Source organism: the organism of the source record quoted next, unplaced genomic scaffold (assembly GCF_019419815.1).
Source record: "Pyrus x bretschneideri cultivar Hongxiangsu unplaced genomic scaffold, Pyrus_bretschneideri_v1 Contig16, whole genome shotgun sequence".
Lineage (NCBI taxonomy): Eukaryota > Viridiplantae > Streptophyta > Magnoliopsida > Rosales > Rosaceae > Pyrus > Pyrus x bretschneideri.
The window spans coordinates 2,011,740-2,032,079 of NW_025999457.1; the positions used below are offsets into that span (position 1 = coordinate 2,011,740).

At 36.3% G+C, this 20,340-nt stretch overlaps 1 protein-coding gene across 19 annotated transcripts; it reads left to right on the top strand.

Annotated features, from left to right (window-relative positions):
- The first annotated feature begins 756 nt into the window (after positions 1-756).
- Positions 757-20,127, top strand: LOC108868675. Of its 19 annotated transcripts, none has more exons than XR_007257081.1 (19): positions 804-2,181; positions 2,491-2,564; positions 2,922-3,013; positions 3,486-3,943; positions 4,317-4,433; positions 8,902-9,021; positions 9,140-9,563; positions 9,854-9,937; positions 10,557-10,625; positions 10,998-11,088; positions 11,229-11,283; positions 11,609-11,694; positions 12,436-12,651; positions 12,813-12,903; positions 13,005-13,235; positions 13,434-13,506; positions 13,639-13,687; positions 13,794-13,878; positions 14,642-14,656. XR_007257081.1 is itself a non-coding variant. In XM_048580893.1 (10 exons), exons 3-8 carry the CDS (start codon positions 12,815-12,817, stop codon positions 14,996-14,998), a joined length of 507 nt encoding a protein of 168 aa, XP_048436850.1. In that variant the 5' UTR covers positions 11,612-11,694; positions 12,436-12,651; positions 12,813-12,814; the 3' UTR covers positions 14,999-15,023; positions 15,655-15,762; positions 16,519-20,127. The 19 variants fall into 19 exon arrangements, 1 of the variants encoding a protein (XP_048436850.1); XR_007257080.1 differs by having other exon boundaries at positions 13,454-13,506; XR_007257094.1 differs by lacking the exons at positions 13,639-13,687; positions 14,642-14,656 and having other exon boundaries at positions 757-2,181; positions 3,486-3,512; positions 3,591-3,706; positions 13,794-13,879.
- The last annotated feature ends 213 nt before the right edge of the window (positions 20,128-20,340 follow it).

Genomic DNA, 20,340 nt, shown 5'->3' on the forward strand with positions numbered 1-20,340 from the left:
AAAAGTACTAGGGTTCTACCATCACCTAACAATCCTATGTACTTTTACCAATTACTTATGATCTATACATGTCACTTTGAATGTTAGGTTTTCCTAATTTATATTCTACTTGGAACCTCCAACATAGAATGTATATCTAACATGCAACCCGTCTAAACATTCGGATCAAATCTGAACAGAAGAGACTCATTATGCTTTATGAAAACCCTTTGAAAAACCATACAACCCTTAAGACGTGATGTTCATCCTAAGTGAAATTACAATTATTAATCGCAAAAAGCCAGCGTCAATTTCAGGGAAACTTCTGATCAAAATTGCATCAAATTACTTTTCTAAATATCCTAATGGTGATCAGGCATTAAGACAGTTAAATAGTTTTAATCATGGTGATCAATAATTCAAAGTGTGCATGCAATCAATCATAAGCAATTAAATAAAAATCATATGTTCATGCTAAGACTTAAGGCTTAAGGCTTCGCCCTAGCAAAATGGATTAGTTACGCATATTCATAATTGAAATCATATAAAATATTATTAAGAAAATGATTGAAAACACTTTAAAGTAGAAAATCTCCAAGAACCCGAGCAATTATCTTTGTCTCCAAAGTTGCATAAAGAAAAGCGTAACCTCAGACTAACAATGGCAAAGCAATATATTTGCTAAGCCATCGCATTATATCTATTCTAAAACTAGGGAGGGATTGACTGTTCATTGGGCTACAGTCAATTGTTTGCCCCTCGATTTCATCTTATTTACACAAAAACCATGAGCATTGGGCTGGGTTTGAAGGATATTATTTGAACTGATAAGGGTGATTTTGTCCGGATGGTTTAGGACGAATTACCCCTTGATTTCATCTTATTTGCAAGAAACCCATTATTTGTGGACTAGGTTGGAAGGGCAATTTTGTCCTCTGGGTTTTGAGTGAATTAAAGGGTTGCCGTGTAAGGCTTCCACTTACTGTCTTTCATTTATTGTTTCGGGGAAATGAAGCTCCGACAGAGAGCGGAAGAACGGAGAGACAGAGAGACAGACAGAGAGAGAAAGAGAGAAAGAGAGAGAGAGAGACAGAGAGAGAGAGAGATTTCGAGGGGAAGACAGCGCAGGGAGAGTGGGTGATATCAGAAGTGGGAAAGTGGGTGATATCTTCTCGGTTTTGACTGAGTTCGAGAGTTGTTGTGTGCTGTCCTTCGATGAGGGTTTCGGGGGGATGGAGATTGTGACAGAGAGCGGAGAAATTAAGCTCTCACAGAGAGCGGAAGAAACGGAGAGACAGAGAGACAGACAGAGAGAGAAAGAGAGAGACAGAGACAGAGAGAGAGAGATGCCGAGGGGAAGACAGCAGGGAGAGGTATGGCTGTTGTCTGCAATTTCATTTGCTGTCCTTCAAGGAGGGTTTCGGGGGATGGACTGTGACAGAGAGCGGAAGAGAGAGAGAGAGAGAGAGAGAGAGAGAGAGAGAGAGAGAGAGAGAGAGAGATGACGATGGAAAGAAAACGAAGAGGAAAGGGGAAGCTACATGCCTGAATTTCGAAAGCCAAGTGCTTTTAAAATTTTTTTTTTTTCCTATCAGCTTAGATCTGGTTTTTTGTTGTGGATTATTTTCGAATTTTTTAGTGTGTTAGGTCAGATTTTAGTGGAATAATCAGAGATATTTATTTCTTGCATATATATCTGCTTGCAGGTTCGGTTTGTCATTTTGATTTCGTACTCAAATATTTATATTTTATTATTACTTGCATTTATATCTGCTTGCATGTTGTGATTGAGAGGCCAGAATTACTTTACAAATCTTTCTGCACTGTTTGGTTGGTTAGGTAGCATGCTTTTGTCTTTTTTTTAATCGATTTGGGGATTTTCTGCCCCTCTATTTATTCATTTGCTCTCAGTTTTGTTTCTCAGGTTCCTGTGTTTTTCTGTTAACTGTTCAAAGGTCCATTTTTTTCCGTTTTGTAGTTTAAATTTTGTCTATTATTCTGTCTGGCCTACCATTTCAATTCCAATGCTCTTAAATTGTATGCATCTGTGTCTCTGTGTGTGCATATGAGGTTGTGCATCGACTTCTCTGCTGCCTAATTTTAATGCAATTTTTTTTATTTCAATTGTTTCAAGACGAGAAAACTCATTATTCTCTTATTTTTATGGATTGCAGGAAACGTCCTGCTGACTTGGGATTTCAGGTTTCATTTGCTAACCCTAACTTTTTAATGTTGTGAAACAATTACTGTTTGTACGTTCATTTGTTGTGTTGTTGTATTGAATATTTTTGTATTGTTCTACAAAATGTTTTTCATTCCGTCTTTGGTTTTGGACAACAAAGTGATTAATTACGAGTCTTTGTAGATTCATCTGTGTTTCATTTCCCCTGTCTGTCTATCTTTTACCGATTGGTTTTAGATATGTATATGTGTGACTGTTTTGAGAAGGGTATTATGTTGCAGTGTATGTTTTGCATCATTAAACTTTCCTCTACTTTCCCTTTCTTACAGGGTTTTATTGAAAACAAACTTATACATCCCAATGCAAAAGGAGAGAGGAGGCAATGGCTGGCATTGTTGATAACGTGAGTAAATTTGTAAACAGGATTTCTAATAGTTTGCTAGCTGTAGAGTTATTTCTTCGTCTCCCATAAGGTTCAACTTTTTATATACACATTCATGATTTCTCCATTTCTCTTTTCAACTACTGAAGCAAAGAGATAGTGTATGTCTACCAAATTCAGAAAATCAATTATGTTGTACACAACTCTTTTAAATGGTTAATTGTTGTGCTATGTCAAAATAGTTGGAGAGTAGAAGATAGAAAATTTAATCATGTTAGTAATTCATTGTGTTCAATTTTCATGTTTTGCCATTCTTATCCACTTTATTACTTCTTTTGATGCAACCTGAATTATATATATATTTTTAATCTTCATCAGGCACTTCTCTTTGGAAAGAAACATGTTTGGTCTTCAAAACACCATTTAAATGTGAAAGAAGAAGTTCCCCTCACATGGTTAGAGCCGTAGAGGTAAATGATTCTTTTTTCTTTGATCAAGTATTTGGTACTTTACCTTATGTCTAATGGCTTTTGTTGCTGTTTGTTTGTGTTAACTGATATTTTTGAATCTCTGGTAGTATTTTTATACTCTTTTGGAAAGAAATAATTTATTTCATCCTGTGTTTTTTTCTCAAATAAATCCATACTTTGTTAATTGCTAGCTTTTCTTTGCTCACTAAAATAAGCCATCTTAATTAATTAAGGTCTCTTGCTGCTGTTTTTGTGATAATATTACTATCTTTATTTCATTTTCTTCTTTTCATTACACATTGACTTCATGTTGCTTTTTACAATTGGTCCTTACTTGGCTGAGCCATAGTAAATTGTCCATAACTCGCCTATATACTCTCTCGATTTTAATGATTACTCAAATGAAATTTGTGATTAATTTTATTGAATTATTTTTATTTAATTTAATTTGTAATTTTTTAAAAATATGCAGGGGGAGTTCAAAGTCAAGAGGAGGGGCGTAAGCACATATTAATTTTTTGTATCTCAATCTGATTGTTTGATTTTGGGTGAATAGATCATGGGTTGAGTGATGCAGGTGAAGCTTTGTTTTAGGACCATCTTGGAGAAGTATTGTTTGTTGAGCTGCCAGAAAATGGTCACTCAGTCTCTCAAGGGGGCAGCAGCTTTGGATTGCCTTTCCAGAATGTTGAGGTCATTGAAATTAAACTAATTGAACATTATTTGATAATTTTGGCATATGAATTTGAATTGGTATTGATTTATTTTCACAACTTTTGGAATTACGAGATGGGACTACCAAGTCCAGAGGTCGGATGGTCATCTAAGCTGCTGTTAGTTTTGCTCTCCAAATGACTCTCATGAATGCGAACCTTGATCAAACGTACATAATATTTGAGCATATTTGAGCAGATAGTTTATCCAGTAAAGGTTTCCACCTATTTTACTTTATAGATACACTTAACAGTCTTTATAAATAATTGATTTTTATAGAGTCAGTTGAGATGAAACCTGTTCTGCAACAACTTCTTTTGAAGGTTCTTTGAAATTTCTTCAGGTATTTTTGGAAAAAAAGTGTGATATGTCAGCATAGTCATGGTATATGACAATGATAATTTGAAGAACCATTTAAAGTATTTTGGTAATCAGCATACTAAAATTTGAATGTGATATATCCGTTTAGTTTTCTATACACAATGATAATACTCAAGTATAATTTACATCATATATCTTTTAAAGTACATGAAACTATGAAGAAAAAACCCTAATTAATCTGATTATGGGGGTTTTGTTTTATATCAAGATATTTCAGCTGAAGGCAGACTTTGAAGAGTTCACACTGCATAGAAAGATGATGAAATGCCACCCATTGAATCCATTGTTGCTCCACTGGAGGCGAAGCTTAAGCTTGCTGCAGGAGGTATACTTTTGTTCTACAATATGACCTCTTTAATTTGTTTGTATATGGGAGGTATAGAGTGTTCCATGTGTATTTGGTTTCCATATTGTTTATGGATCTATCAACTCATTTATTACATGAATCAATAATTATAACGAGTTAAATTTTTTTTACATGAGCACAATCAAGTTTACAACTGAATTCATGATAAAATTTATGGACCTGCCATTATGTATACATATGAATCTGCTAATGGTGTTCAGTTTTTAACTTGGTCTTTTATTTTTATTAAGTTGTGGATCAATTTTAGTTGCTAATCATTGTTGGAAAGGTTAATTAGTCCCATTACTTAAAATGGGTGTGCTAAATTGTGGTTATGGTTTCAAACCCGTAGCAGAGCGCGGGTTTCTTTGCTAGTAAACCCTAAAACATAGGTCTCTTATTCCAACTAGGAAACTAAATAATAAATAAAAATAACTTTAGAAAATAAAGTTCTAATTATGCTATGAGAATATGCCAAATACTTGTTCAGCCATGTTTTAGCCTTAGACATCCTCCAAATCTGGCTCAATATAGCTTGTTTTAAAGATCAGGACATTTTGAACACAAATCCGGAAGGCCATAAACCCATTCAAGGTTATCTTGAGCCCCAAAAACGTAATTCAAGCCCAAAACGTCATTATTCCAACACTGCACATCGCTAATTTATTTTATTGCCAGAAAATCATCGCCCAGTGGAAAAATTTGATATTTTGATACAATGTAGTCAACTGACTCACAAACGTCCTCCCACTAGAATTACTCCAAAATTCGTCCATTTGACCACGTTTTGCTCTAGAGGAAGTTGAAAGTCCTATATTGGAAATACGAATCAAAGTATAAAAAATTCTTCCAAAATATTAACCAAAATATACTAAGAATAGGGTTAAATATCCAATATAAAATATACTCATCATGTATCTTGATGGTTTGGTCTCTGGCATTTGTTGATTTACGAATAATGAGGATATGTTTCCACAGCATTATGTGAAACTTGCTGCTGTAAAAGAGTTGATTTCTGGTAGGCACGGGATTGTAGGTGTTTGCCGAATTATGCATACGGTCATGGCGATAATACTGTGAAAATGTGAAAAAAAAAAAAAAAAAAACTGCAGAATTCACTGGTGATCATGCGGGCTATGGCATTCTTCAGTTTCATCACTTACTTCAAAGGCAAGTATGGCTTTAATGATTCTGATATTGCAAAACTCCTCAAAATGCATTAAACGGGAGTGGATCCATTTGGCTGAGGCTTTGGATGCTTTTGAAGATTTAGCTGCCTTTGTATGTTGAACCATAGACTGCCAAATAGTCACAGAAGGAAGGGGTTCTAGGACGTGGCCCTTCTTTTTCGAAGTACTTTCCTGATTTGAGCAGGAACATGAGGAAAATAAGACCACCTAAAGTCATTGTTGGTAGATGAGACCACATATTTCATCACTCAAGCGCGAATACCACATCTGGCCGTTGCTACTCATTGAATGATAAGGCTCATCAGTCAACTCATTGAATGATAGGGCTGCAACAACCTGTCTTTAAATTTACGTTCTGATTAGTTAAATTTACAAAATTGCCCCTAACAAAGAAAGTGTCGACTTCCATTGACTTTTGCTTTATGGCATGTAATAATTGTTCTTTTAATTGGTTCACGTTGCACTTGTTGCTATGAACGCGTGGGTGCAAGCGGAATTGAATTCGGAACTAAACCGAAGTTTCTACAAATTTTTAAACATCAAGGGTATTTTAGTAATTTGACATTAAGAGATATTTGTCCATCTTACGCTCTGGGGCTCGGTTTTGGAGTGTCTTTCGCCGAGGGTCACAACTAAAATGAATGATACTCTCACAATGCCTATCTCAGTTAATAAAATTAAATTGGCAGCTCTCCAGCTGGGGCGTCTGAAAGCCCTGGGTCCGGATAGATTTACCATGTTATTACTTATAATCCAAGTAGGGAATTATGTAGAGTTCTTTGATTAAATTTGTGGAATGATGTGTTATCTCATTGATTGATTAACATAATTAAATGATAATATTGTGTATCTTTGACTCATGAATTTATTAATGGACATGTTTGTGGCATGGTGTTGGAAAGCATGTGATATATGTGAATGATGAAATGACAAATCTTAGTGTATATATATATATATATATATATATATATATATAGTTGTTATATAGTGGAGTACTCTATGTTTTCTGCTAGGAAGTACGTTGAGCAAGGTTTAGAGTTTAATAATAGGTAAATTACGAATGACTTGATCTCTATATTTAGAGTATATAGGCAGTCTAACAAGGAGGTGAAAAGATCCCAGGAAGCAGTTGAGAAAGCCAAAGAGGATCTCGCCAGAAACATCGAGCACCTCAAGCTATGGACTCACGCCTACCTACAGACCAAGAAAGACCTAGAACTAGCCGTTGATCTTGGCAAGGAGCACCACTGGAACACTTCTTTCAGCGTCAACTGCAGTAACCTTCAACGCAAGGTTATGAAGGAACTTGCAGATGAGTCCGAGGTCGATCTGAAATTCAAAAGAATGACTGACATCGTGGAGATGAGCAATAAGGCATCCACTGTGCAGCAACAGGGAAAGAAGGGAAGAGCGAAAAGGGGAAAGGGCAAATAGACAGAGGAACAATTGTCAAGCCCCGAACCCGACATATATCTATCATGCCCTGCCTTCAAGAAATAGACAAAACACCACTCGAAGTCCAATTGCGTGGTGTTTTGTCTATTTCTTGAAGGCAGGGCATGATAGATATATGTCGGGTTCGGGGCTTGACAATTGTTCCTCTGTCTATTTGCCCTTTCCCCTTTTCGCTCTTCCCTTCTTTCCCTGTTGCTGCACAGTGGATGCCTTATTGCTCATCTCCACGATGTCAGTCATTCTTTTGAATTTCAGATCGACCTCGGACTCATCTGCAAGTTCCTTCATAACTTTGCGTTGAAGGTTACTGCAGCTGACGCTGAAAGAAGTGTTCCAGTGGTGCTCCTTGCCAAGATCGACGGCTAGTTCTAGGTCTTTCTTGGTCTGTAGGTAGGTGTGAGTCCATAGCTTGAGGTGCTCGATGTTTCTGGCGAGATCCTCTTTGGCTTTCTCAACTGCTTCCTGGGATCTTTTCACCGCGTGTAGATCAGAGAGAGACTGAAATCTGCGTGTGCCACCCCGCATCACCATGTTAGCGGCTGCCATTGTCAAGGTTGGAGAGAGAGGGGGCATGGAGACTGCTTCCTGAGATCCTTTCACTGCGTGCAGATCAGAGAGAGACTGAAATCTGCGTGCGCCACCACGCATCAGCATCTTTGTGGCTGCCATTGTCAAGGTTAGAGAGAGAGGGCAGGGAGCAGAGAGAAAAATGAGGGGGGAGAGAGAATGGGTGGAGAGGAAAAGAGGGAGGAGCGGTCTGGGCTGGTTTTCTTGAGAGAGAATATTGGACTGAATCCATGTGTTCCAAAGGGGATTGGAGGGAAGGAAAGAGCCGGTTTGTTATTTCTGTTATTTTCTTGCAACTAAAACATTTTTGGTAAAGAGTAGGTACCTGCACTTGAAACGAAAAGAATACTATACATGTATTAGTTATTCCGACATTTCACTCTTTCATTGTTACTGAGTGATTTTATTTCCTACAAAGCTGTTATTGTAGATTGTTTTGGTTGAAAGATGGTTATACATTTTGATTCACTTTATCTTCTGGTTCAAATATGATGCCCAGTGATGGAAAGTAGAAAACCTAAAGAGTGGCAAGCGTGGTTGATTCTTCATTATCCCGTACTAACCACAAGCACCATCCCTCTCTCTCTCTAATATATATACATACATACACACATACATACGTTGGTGCTGCATTGTGGAGTATGAAGGCTTTTGACGAACGCCATTGGCCATGAGCTGGAAATGACTTATTGCTATGTGATCTGAGGGCATTTTCATACAACTTACTATTTTCAATTACCTATTTGGGGATTTATCCCTCCTTGCATTCCAAATTTTGCAAGTTACTTTGACCCCGCATGTGCGTTTGGGCCCCAAATTTTGTTTCTTTCATAATTATGCTTTTTATCTGGGCTGATTGTCTACTGTTCTTTTTTCAAACTGTTGTCTCATAAAAACCTGTATTTTTCTCGACTGGGTGTTAGGCCTTTGATATTAAGTTGTTTCGATGACGGTTTATTTTCATTTGTACTAGAAGTTTATAATGGCATAGTTCAGAGTGGAGTGCTTGTTTAATTGGCATTTGGGGTTGGGTTATAACTGTTATGTGATTGTGGGGAATGATGGTACATGCTGTGGTCTCTGGGCAGTGGAAATTACTGGTCAAGTTATTTATGACCCCTGAAATAGTGATGTTGTGCTAATGAGTTATACTCTGTCTATAGTCTTTCTTTTTCTTGAATTATTTTGGGTCATTACCATGTTCTTTGATATGGCTTTTTTGCTGCTTCTGAAAGGTGGTTCAGTTTTTATTTGCCTAATGATGGCAAGCTCATTTATGGAGACAGCTGGATGTGCCTCTGGCGAGCGGAGAGAGGGGGACAGAGCGACCACAGAGGAGGGAGAGAGAGATTTAGGTAGGTGCTCTGTCAGGATGATTTTCTCCCATTTTACAGAGAGAGATGGGCAGGGAGAGAGATACAGAGCGGCTTGGGTGGGTTAGCGACTTTCATTTCCTTTCTTTGTGAGCTGCAGTGGGACTCGGTGAGAGCATGCCGTCGGGAGAGAGAGAGCGAGCGAGCAGAGAGAGAAGAGAGACAGGGAAGGAGAGAGAGAGCTTTGGTGAGAGGAAAGCATGCGGCTTGCAGGCAGACAGAGTCACAGGGGGTGTACGATTCGAGGGAGAGAAAGGGGTTGGTTTCGAAAGCTCTACCTAGGGTTGTTCCTGCAAGATTTCAACAGCGTTTTCCCTCTTCTCCACTATTTTCCTTCATTTCCTTTTCTCTGAACCAGAAAACTAGATTCCTCTTCTGGAGTCTCTCCCAGTGTGGAACCCCCGCCACCACCAGGCGCCACAGCTGCGTCAAAGGTTTGCGTGTTGAATTTCACATCAACGGCATCTCCCTATAACCTAGGAGCTTGGTTCGGATCGGGCGATTCCGGAGGCCCTGCCGTCGAGGTTAGTCTGAAGCGATTCCTATCTTATTGACTTATTGCATGTCAAAATCTGCTTCAAATTTGTGATTTAATATAATTGGGCTTTAGAAAAAAATTCATGATTCTGTCTAATCCAATTGAGAGAGCTTGGTTGCTTTAATTGCTAATGAAATTAGCTTCTAAAAGTTCATAATTTGCCTTTTTTATGCTCATTCTATATTTTCTTTGAGTTCAGATATATTTGTTTATTTATTTATTTTTTATTTTTTTTGTTGTGATATATTGCCGATGCCAAAATATCATATTTACAAGGACAAAGATAGCAAGGTTCTAAAGCAATTTTTTATCCTGGTTCTGCTGCTGGGTTCACTATCAGTAAAAGGCACATGAAATATGGTATTGATTTCAGAGCCTTTGATTTCTCAGAATGTCTTCATATATCGAATATCATCTGAATTTAGTTGTAGTTAATTTGTCAAAGTTTGTTGTTGTTCAGCTTTTTCAAATGGCAGTGTTAGTATTTGCCCAGTATTTTTTGTGAATTCCAAACTTTGCTTATAATTGTTGGTATGTAAAAGCTGCCAATTGGATTTGTTCCCCTGATGATAATGGCATACTAATATAATGGTTGTTCTTTTGCTTTGATGTACGAGTAAGAAGATTGTTTTGCCCCTTCTGTATCCTCCTTCTTTCCGTTCCACAAAGTTGCCAACAAAAAAAAGTACTTTGTGATCGTTTTCTTTCTTATGGTGATGTGTAGATAAAATCTGTCCTTTTTTCTTTGTATCAGCAACGTATTACCCCTTCATGAGCATGTTCAGTTCAGAAACTTTTGATTTTTCTTCTGTTTAATTTCTCATCTGATAGGTTCAATATTAATAGAGTCCAATTAACATCCATATTGGAATGACAATCGAGAAATGCGATGACATACTTCTAATTCCATCCTCATTAAGTGTCTTAGTAACAATCAAGAATTGAATGACATGTTTCTCATTGTTTGTTTCTGTTACAGATCTACAAAGGATGATGAAAGCTTTTCGTCACTGATCTTTGGAGAAACAGAAGCATGCATATAAAAGATGTAATTACCTAGAACCTTTGTTTCAGTTGAAGCATGTCATCAAAGAGAGTAGTCAATTAACAGTTGCCAATTGATATTAGGTCTTAAATATAATTTTAGCTTTCATTTTTTTTTTTTTATAAATTAAAATTTTTTACAGAGTTTTATTTTTATGTAAGATGGGTGAAATATATATATATATATATATATTTTTTTTTTTTTTTGTAATATTACTTTGATTTGCAGATATGTCATTGCAGCAATAGTACATATATTTTCAATTTAAACAACATCCTATATATTTTCATACTGCATGTCGTCTGGGTAACCTCAAACAGATGTGTTAAACATTTTTTTTCTAATTTGTTGTAGCGTGTCCATTTTTTGGTGCAGAGCTCCACGATTCGCTAGCGTGCATCTTGGTATCTTCATATGCATGCAATGTTCAGGGATCCACAGGAGTCTTGGGGTACATATATCAAAGGTATAATTTTCGGTTATGCAAAAACTTCAAATTCGTTTTTTTATTTGTATGGTACTCAATTCCATATTTTATGCGTTATGCTAATGAGTTTCGGTTCTATTTTTCCCTGCATTATTCTGATGATTTGGATGCTTTTGTAGGTGAGATCTGCCACTTTGGATACATGGCTCCCAGAGCAGGTTGCATATGTCCAATGTAAGTACCAATGCTGTTTTACCGGCTTCTTTCCATTCTGGTAGTAAGGTCATATCTCTGTCAAGCAAGGTTGCACTGAGAGTGAGAACACCGAGGGCACACTCTCTTACCCTCACTGACCCACATTAAAAAAGAGGCACATTATGTTTGCACCCTATTTTCGCATATCTCTGTAAATTTAGCTATTTTTTACCCAGTTTTTTTTTTCTGTTGAGCTTTCATCTTGCTGTAAATTTAGGTGTTTTTTATCTGTGTTGGTCCATCTGCTTATACTTTTCAAATGTTGGTTCATCTATTGTTACTTACGGAATGATAATTATCCCAGGAGGAGGAGCAGAGGGCATTACTGCAAATGCAGTGGAGAGTTTTGGTAATAAGCCACAAGAGGACCAAGAAGTGAATTCAAAGAAGGTTGGCTTTATAATAGATTACTCTCTCTCTCTCTCTCTCTCTCTCTCTCTCTCTCTCTCATATCCACAAACACAGATTAAATTACTATAAGTTTTTCAGTTGCAGTTGATTGGATGTATTGGTTAATCTTAATTTTAGTCCACATAAAGTACTATGGCTGTGGAAATTGAACTAAAAAGTACATTTCTTTTTTAAAATTAAATTTTTTTTCCTACCAGGAAATAGGTGGTTATAAATTATTTACTCCATTAATAAAGAATTTGTTAAATTAATATAAGCTATTTAAATGTTTAACTTCCATTTGAAAGCTTGGGGAGTTCTAGGTATGTTGTTTATTGAAGAAGCTCAGTCTCAAATCTCTCAAACGGTCTCTCAGTTGCCACTTTGTTTTCGTAGGTTGTGGAACTTGATTTTCTCCATCCGTATGAATTTGTGCCTTAGGTTATGTTTATCTGCTAAGTGTGTATTTAGGAAATGCTTATTTGATGAATGCACTCGTATAATTGATCAGTAAATTACTGGAATTGAATATAAGTGAAAATCAAACTTCTTTGATTCGTTCACCCATCTCTTGGTTATTTAAATTCTTTACAGATGCCTATATTGATTTGTGATTTTATTGGATTTACTCTGGTGAAATGTGTGTTATCTGCATTGGTGTATTGATTAGCATTTGTTTTTTTATAATTTGGGGTGTGAACCATGAGTTACTTTACAGTGGTCTGTCTCATTGAGTTGCAGTTTCTTCCTTATGCACACGAGGTAATTCCACGAGGTTATTCTCAGCAGCGAGTACTCAAGGAGGGCATGTTTGAGGACCTGAGCTTGGCCAACAAGCAGCTCCGGTTTGTTTTGAGATTTTTAATGGTGTGCTTGCTCTTGAATCGGCAAGAGATGGTCCGGCAGCTGCTCAATCAGCTCAGAGTCTTGGTTGATGAGTGCAAGAGGACCTTCCAGGTTTGTGATTTTCCATTGTTTTGTTATTAGGGTGCTTTGATTTGTTAGAAAACATAAGTTCAGTGTTCACGTTCTTGTTTTGTGCATTTTTAATCTTTTCTAACTGACCACTATGTTCTGATTCATGATCCTGTTAGTTAACTCTATGTACCCTTTTGCAGCCATGGGTAATGAAACGGGAAACAGTTATTGGGAAAAAGAACTGCCACCAAATTTTGACAGAAGTGGGATGGAGAAATTTATTCGTGCCAAGTACGTTATTTTGTAAAATTAATTATGAGCTTTATGTGGAACATGGAGAATGTTCAGTTATTATTTCCTTCTGCTCTTTTAACTTTCTTGGGAACTTTCAGATATGAGGGAAAACTGTGGGTTGCGAAGAATGCAAAGCAACCAGTTCCTCTCTTAATTCTGATTTGTGAAGGAGCCCGTGCTTTTCCTCAAACTGACGTTGTCCTACTTGATGAACAGCGGCACGATCGAAGTCCCTCACCCTCTGTTATTTTTGGACCATGAGGTGGCGGTGATCATCTCTCAGAAAGCTCACAATGTTTCGCAATCCACCGCCATGGATTACGTTGCGGGTAGATTTGTAATTTTTGTTATTGTTATTTGTTAATTAATCACTTTTGTATTTTATTTTTTGAATGTCAGTTAATTAATCAGTTAATAGTGTTGCTGTTAATGATTTAGTTTAATTAAGCAGTTAATAATGCTGCTGCTAATGATTTATTTTTAATATAATGATGCTGTTAATAAATCTTAAGTTTAAATCTGATTAGCGAAAATCGGATGGTGTAAGGTTATGCACTTGCTTTGGATATGACTGCCAGAGAAATTCAAGCTTCTGCTAAGGTAATTATCGATAATTGGATTGTTTTGATGCGATCAAACACGGTAGTGAAATGTTCAATTTTATGGCTACAAGTTTCTAATTAGAATGCTAATGCTGCAATTCATGATAATCATATGTTCTGATTTAAACAGTTACTGCAAATGTATTGTTGCTTTGTGATGAATGAGTTATCTTTTGCATGTAAGACTTTTCGTTTCTCAATACTAAGTCTAAAATAGAGATTTCAGAGCAAAACATTGATCCAGTATAAGCGAGTTGTGATTTTGTAGTTTATTTATGTTTCCAGATAAAATCTACAGAGATTAGAAAGAGAAAAAGGGCAAAGGAAAGCTATGGTGACTCTCGAAAGATGGTTCAAGTCTCTGTTGGAGGTACTTTGGATTTATGTTTATTATGTGTTTAGTACATTGTTTGGACTATAGATTTGGATCGAACTCAATGTTGTCCGTGCATATAAATATATCTGCGTAAATATATTTTTGTGTGAATATATGTGTGCATATAGATTTATACATTGTTAGGACTAATAATGTTTGTGCTGTCGGGATTTTCTGTTGGGATTGGGGGCTAATAAGGACTAGGGATGTTGGATAGCATCTTAATTTATATGGGAGTTGATTTTTTCTTCTCTGTGAATCAGGATTGACAATTTCATTTTGCACAGGCCATACTGATTAAAGATGCTATGATGTTGTCAAAAGATAAACCTGACATATAAAGTTGGATATTTCAAAGTTGCCTGTTTTCTGTTTAACCATTTTGTTTTTCCTACTTCTTCAGTTTCAATTCTTACTTTCGACTACTACTTTTAAGATGTTGTTTTGGCTAGACTTTTGGATGAGGCCACAGTCCTGCAAAGATATAATTTTCTCTTCTTTTACATAAGATATTGCTTTTTTTTGTCATTCATCACTTTGAAGAATGCATTTGATCTGCTTGAGCATAATATTCTGATCTCAAACCACTTTCACAAAGCTGATTTGTTATCTACACACGTGCTATTTTCATTTCAAATTGTGACTGCTATTTTGCTTTTCCCCATTCTCATATTCCTAACAAGTGACCTCTGAAATTTATTGCCTATATCTTTTCAAAGCGCTTCAGGTATAAATTCACCTCACACTTCCTTGACAGGGGAGAATCAGACCATTGAGTGGGCTATACGACTAACAGGTGCTCTGAACATTGCCAAAGCATTAGATCACTGCAGCAGCGAATGCCGCCCATTGTACCATGACTTAAATGCATATATGGTTGTCTTTGATAAGGTGTTGTCTCAAATTTCCTTTCCCAAACGATAATTAATAAAATAGAGGACCAATTAAGTCTTTGAAAAAACAAATTTCTTTGTCTACGTTGCTGAGTATTTGGAACTTGCAACTTTCATTGGTTATTATATTTGATTGAGTTAAACTTGGATTTCTGATTTTGACTTTTCCATTTGTTTCTCTGTTGCAGAGTTGGCTTCATTTCAGTCCAGTAACTCTCTAAATAGATCCAATAACTCACTAAATAGGTAAGTTGAGAAGAATTCAATGTTGCACGCCTTTTTTGGTATGCTGTTTAAATCTGTCTGTCATTTTGTTCATTCTTCATGTTTAACTTTGTTCTGCAGGCTTCCTATGACTAACTTAAGCATTTAAGTTATTCATTTGTTAAAGATGTTAGCTATTTTGGAACAGTTTGAAAGTTAATGCATGACTCGAGGATGACTTTTAGCTTATCCCACTTATCTTTCACGCTCTCACTTCATTCACGTGCTGAGTCATGGTTTAACTGTCTAAATTCAACTAAAAATGGCTAGGAGGCTAAAAAGTGATTAGATTTTGAGATGCATATTTTGGTTTCTCATTATTTCTTTGTTTTGTATTTTTCATTTATTAATGTTCTTTTGGCAGCTTATTTGATTGTATTTGTGGTTTCCCGGGGACGAACAAATCCTCTCCTTAAATGTCGATTCTCAGAAGAATCACATTTCTGATGACCTCTAGGAGAGAATGATTAGTTGGAGGTTTAAGCATTTGATAAGATACAAATTGAAACATTAATTTGTGTTTGTGTGTTTATCTCTATATATATTATTATACATATGTGTAATCATTTGCTGCTCTACTTAATCATCATATTTTTTATTTGGGTTTCTGAAGTTCTGGGATGAGTTCGCCGCGATCAAAATTTATGCCTTACTTCGATTCCAAACTATCCAAAGCTGCCTTCTTTATAGATCATCAAAGCAGTGCTGAAATTCTGAGAAGGTATATTTAGAAACAATTATTGAGTTTTACCAAAAATTTTGCTCATTTTTTTTTCTTCATTTTCTTATGAAATTTAGGTTTTTGAGTAATGGGTTAGGAATTAATTCTTAATCAATAATAGGTATTGTAGTTGAGTTGCAAATAGTGTTGAAAGTATTAGATGATCTTAGTTGCGTGAGATTATTGTGTTTCTAATCCACCAAATTCATTTCAAATACAGTGGTGATTCTTGGTGTACCTGAATAAGCCATACTCAATTGAATGTATATAAAAGCTAAGCTGCTTATCTTATTGACCTCATTCACTCATGTGTCCCTCTGTTCATTCATGACAGTTGGTTCCCGCCGCAACGCGCGGGCTTATTGTCTAGTGTTCTCTAATATAACTAATTTGCTGCCTCTGAAAGGTAGTTCAGTTTTTATTTGCCTAATGATGGAAAACTCATTTTTGGAGCGGTTCCGTGGATTGTTATTATGAGTCTTTTCTATCACTTATGCTGTACAAGTCGCCGTCGTCATTAACAACACCATCCTCTCTCTCTCTCTCTCTCTCTCTGTGGCTTGTATGGTTTAAGATGTGAACAGGTTCATTGTCATAATCCACGGCTAACTGGCAATGACCTGATATAGCTATGAGATCTGAAGGATCTTCAACAATTTTTTCCCTTTTGTTTTCTTAAGATTTGCTTGTTGAATTTTAAATTATTTTTGTTCCTTTAGTTATATTTATAGACATGTTCTTTTCTTTGGTTTGCAGTGTTGTACACTTTTATCTCTGGTTTAGCTGAAGAGTATTTTGGGCATTGCAGTATAGTGTTTATAACACAAGCTCCCTCTAGACCCAAAATCCTTAGAGCTTGTTTTTCTCAGAGAGAATCTGAATCTCTTTTGCAAAAATTTCACTTTTTTCTTTCTTTCTTGGATTCCTCTTTTATCCAAGAAAGCAGTTATTGTAGATTTTTTGTATGCTTATAGATTTGGTACTCACAAATCTGTGTAATGTTTATTGTGTTTAAGTTTACAAAGCGACATGCTAAATTACTCTTCTTTTTCTTTTTTGATTCTTGCTTGTATGATTGAAGATCTGTTGAGGTTTATAATCGAGCTTGTGACCGTGATGACTAGATACATATTTTCAAGGGGTTTCTGCAGAGACATTCTCATTAACATGCTATTTGAATTTATTGCTATAGTTGTATTGTATTGATTTATACATTCTCAATAGTTACATATTTTACCCATTTAGTTGTACAGTCCATTCCTCTCAAAGTTGCCCTTGCAATGCTAATTCAACAAATTTTATGAGGCCTCAATCAACTGAAAATAGTTATGGTGTCTGTAATATGGTTAAGTCTAAGAGTATATGTGGCTTTGTTTTCTTTTCGCTTGGTTGGTGCAACAAATGCGAAACTATGACGCAGTGGTTTTTGCATATATGCTGCAGTATAGGCTTACACATTTGCCCAATGATGCAGACTCATGTTCTTGGTATGCTTTTGATTTTGATTATGAGCATCTCCACTTCCTATATTTCTATCGTCAAGAGTAGCCATCTGCTTTTTATGGTGGTGGTGGTGGTGGTGGTGGTGGTGGTGGTGTTGTTGTTGTTGTTGTTGCTGCTGCTGCTGCTGTCATATAAGATGTGGAGAGGCTGTAAATGAAAATCAAAGCTCAACATCCTTAAATATAAATTCAGGATATGATAAGGACTGAGGGCAATCTTTTGTTTACTTTTACTACCCAAGTGGTGTTGCGTAAATGCCTGTTTTTAGCTTTTCATGATTAAGTTATGTTGGCAATTGGTGCAGCTCTTATCCGTATTGTTCGTCATATCTATGTCTTCATCATATGGAGTCATATGTATAAACACATGTTGTCTCTCTTTAATTTGCCTCTGACTTTATTATTGATTGGGGTGCAAGCTGGGATTGGAAATTTTGTTCCAATATTTTCCAACTTTTGTATGACTTGTGAGAATAATCAGTATTGTGCTGCTCACTTTACAATTTTTCCCTCAGTTTTATGTCATTGTTTGCTTCTTTTGTGTAATATAATAATTTCTCTACCCAGTCCCACTGTGTGTGGGTTTTGGTATTAATGTCTCTAAGTTGTTCATAGAAAGAATTTTATGTGTCTATATGAGTATGATTGGATTTCTAGAGCATGGGAGGATTTCTTACTACTGCAACTGTGTATTCTTTTCTTGTAATGCTTTTTTCTCTATGGGCTTTTTTCTTGTAATGATTTTCGTGATTCTTGTTACCTTTATACGAGTAAAGCTATTTTCTGGTGTATATGGAGGTTTTAGGTTTTGAAATTTGAACTGAATTCACAGAGCTGGAATTGGTGCCGTTATGAGGGAGGAATTCGTTAAGAACATGTTTGTTTTAAAGACTGATGTTCGGCTTTTTAATGATGCTTTTAGTCACTCTTTGTTAATAAGCCCAATGATGAAATCTCATTTTGTGAAGCAGTGCTTCACTTTAAGCCGCCATTTACTGTGCCACGCTGATCATCGCCATTTGCTGGCTCCTTCTTCTTCTTCTTCTTCTTCTATTGTTGTTGTTATTATTATTATTATTATTATTTCTGGTGATGATCCGATGGTGTTTGTAAATGGTTTTTGGCTTTCAGTGATTACTGTTTATGAAGTTTTAGTAGTGGTCTGAGGGCTCAAAACATCTTTTGGTTTTTTTTATTCAATTGAAGGCAAATGAATTCCCAGTATAATTTAAATGTGTGGTAATCTGTTTATTAATAATCTGTTGATGTAACTATTAATAATGTAGATTGAATACAGATAGGGACAGAGTTTACTCCAAGCAGCATTACTACAACTTATTTACTAATTCTTGCCTTACTCTTCCGCATGCATTACTAAATTTCAGGTTATTTCGGTTCGATTTCTTTTAATAGAACGTGTGATTAGGGGGTTTCACAGCTTTCTTTTCTATTCTGGTTGGCTGTATCCTATGAGAGATTGTCTCTTTCGTTGGGTTTTCGCATTGCAATATAAGTGTATTGTACTGTGATGGAATCTCATATATGGTCGGTTTTTCAATAAGCCCAATGATGGAATCTCTTTTTTTTGAAGCAGTGTTTCACTTTAAGCTGCCATTTATTGCGCCGGACTGATCATTGACATTTGACTGCTGCTGCTGCTGTTGCTCCTCCTCCTCCTCCTCTTTATTATAAATAATATTTCTGGTGATGATCTGATGGTGTCCGTAAATGTTGCCTGGCCTTTAGTGATCACTGTTTATGAAAATTTTGTTGTTGATGAGGTCTGAGGGCTCAAAATTTAATTCGTCTTTGTGTCTGGCGTCTCTTGATATGTTTTGGTGTTTTGCATTGCAATCCAAGCGTAATTTGATGCAATCCCCCATGCTGTTTGATAGTTTTATCATCTTTAGTTGTAAAATGTTGTAGTGAAATGAAATGAAATGATAGCGTGTGCATATCATGTCTCTTGGTTTGATTTTTCTTTTCCTTTTTGTGCAGAGAACAGCTACTTGTTTATGCCATTGATATTGGGAGAGGAGAGATTCAATTCAAACCCGACCTCAAATGCAGAGGTAAACGCTTATTAGTTTTTTTGAAAGTGTAATATTCATACGAGTGAAATGATAAAACTATTATATTATGTCATAATATTGTGTTTTCTACCTTAAAAGAAAGGGGAAGTGTGAACTAAATCAAGTGGGTAACCGTTATATCAACTGTTTCTAACTTCGTGGTTTTGAATTAAGGTGGTTATAAGATTTTTAATTTTTCTTCCTATTCTTGCCTTTTCGATTTCCAATAGTCGTCCGCATGTGCGTTAGTGACAGTTAGCTCTTCATGGTTGTGCATTCCGCAATTCCGCAATACCCGCAATACCCGTAACTAACAGTCACTTGCGCGCATGGACCACTACTTTAGGCTGTTCTTTTGTTTCATCTTTGAAGTGGAAGTAGGGCAAGGTCAAAGTCCCCGTACAACTTGGATGTAGGTACGAATGTGTCAAAATCAACGGTCAAGATACCTGGCATGGTTGACGGATAGTGGTGAATCGGCTATGGCTGCTATCTGGTTGGGGTTATAAGAGAGTGCTTGTGTACTTGGGGCATGGTTGGTTTTGGGCCAAGTTAATAGCATACTTAAAATAAGAAAAGGGCCTCCGTCGGGAAGGGAGCAGTCCTCATGAGAGTAACTTGTATGATACGGATATATTACTACGGCGGTGTCATATGCCAACTTGTGTTATTAGCATAGTACGTCAACGTGGTGGTGTCTCCGTGTCGTACTTGTCCTTTTCCTAAGGCTCATTCTCAAAGAAACAGTCACCTTTGACCAGTTCCAAATTATTATACGATGTTATTATTGACGTTGGGTTCTAAATTTATTTTGTTTCCTGATAAAATCAGCCTTCTACATTATTTAGTCCACAAGGATTTGCACAAAGATTGTTTCCATGAATCAATTTGTTGAAAAGAATTTATTGAGCGGTTATCGGTCTAGTAGTATTTTTCTTCTTCATGCTATGAAGAGACTTCAAGTTCAGTATGTCTCATTCACTTATTTTAAATTGTCAATGATA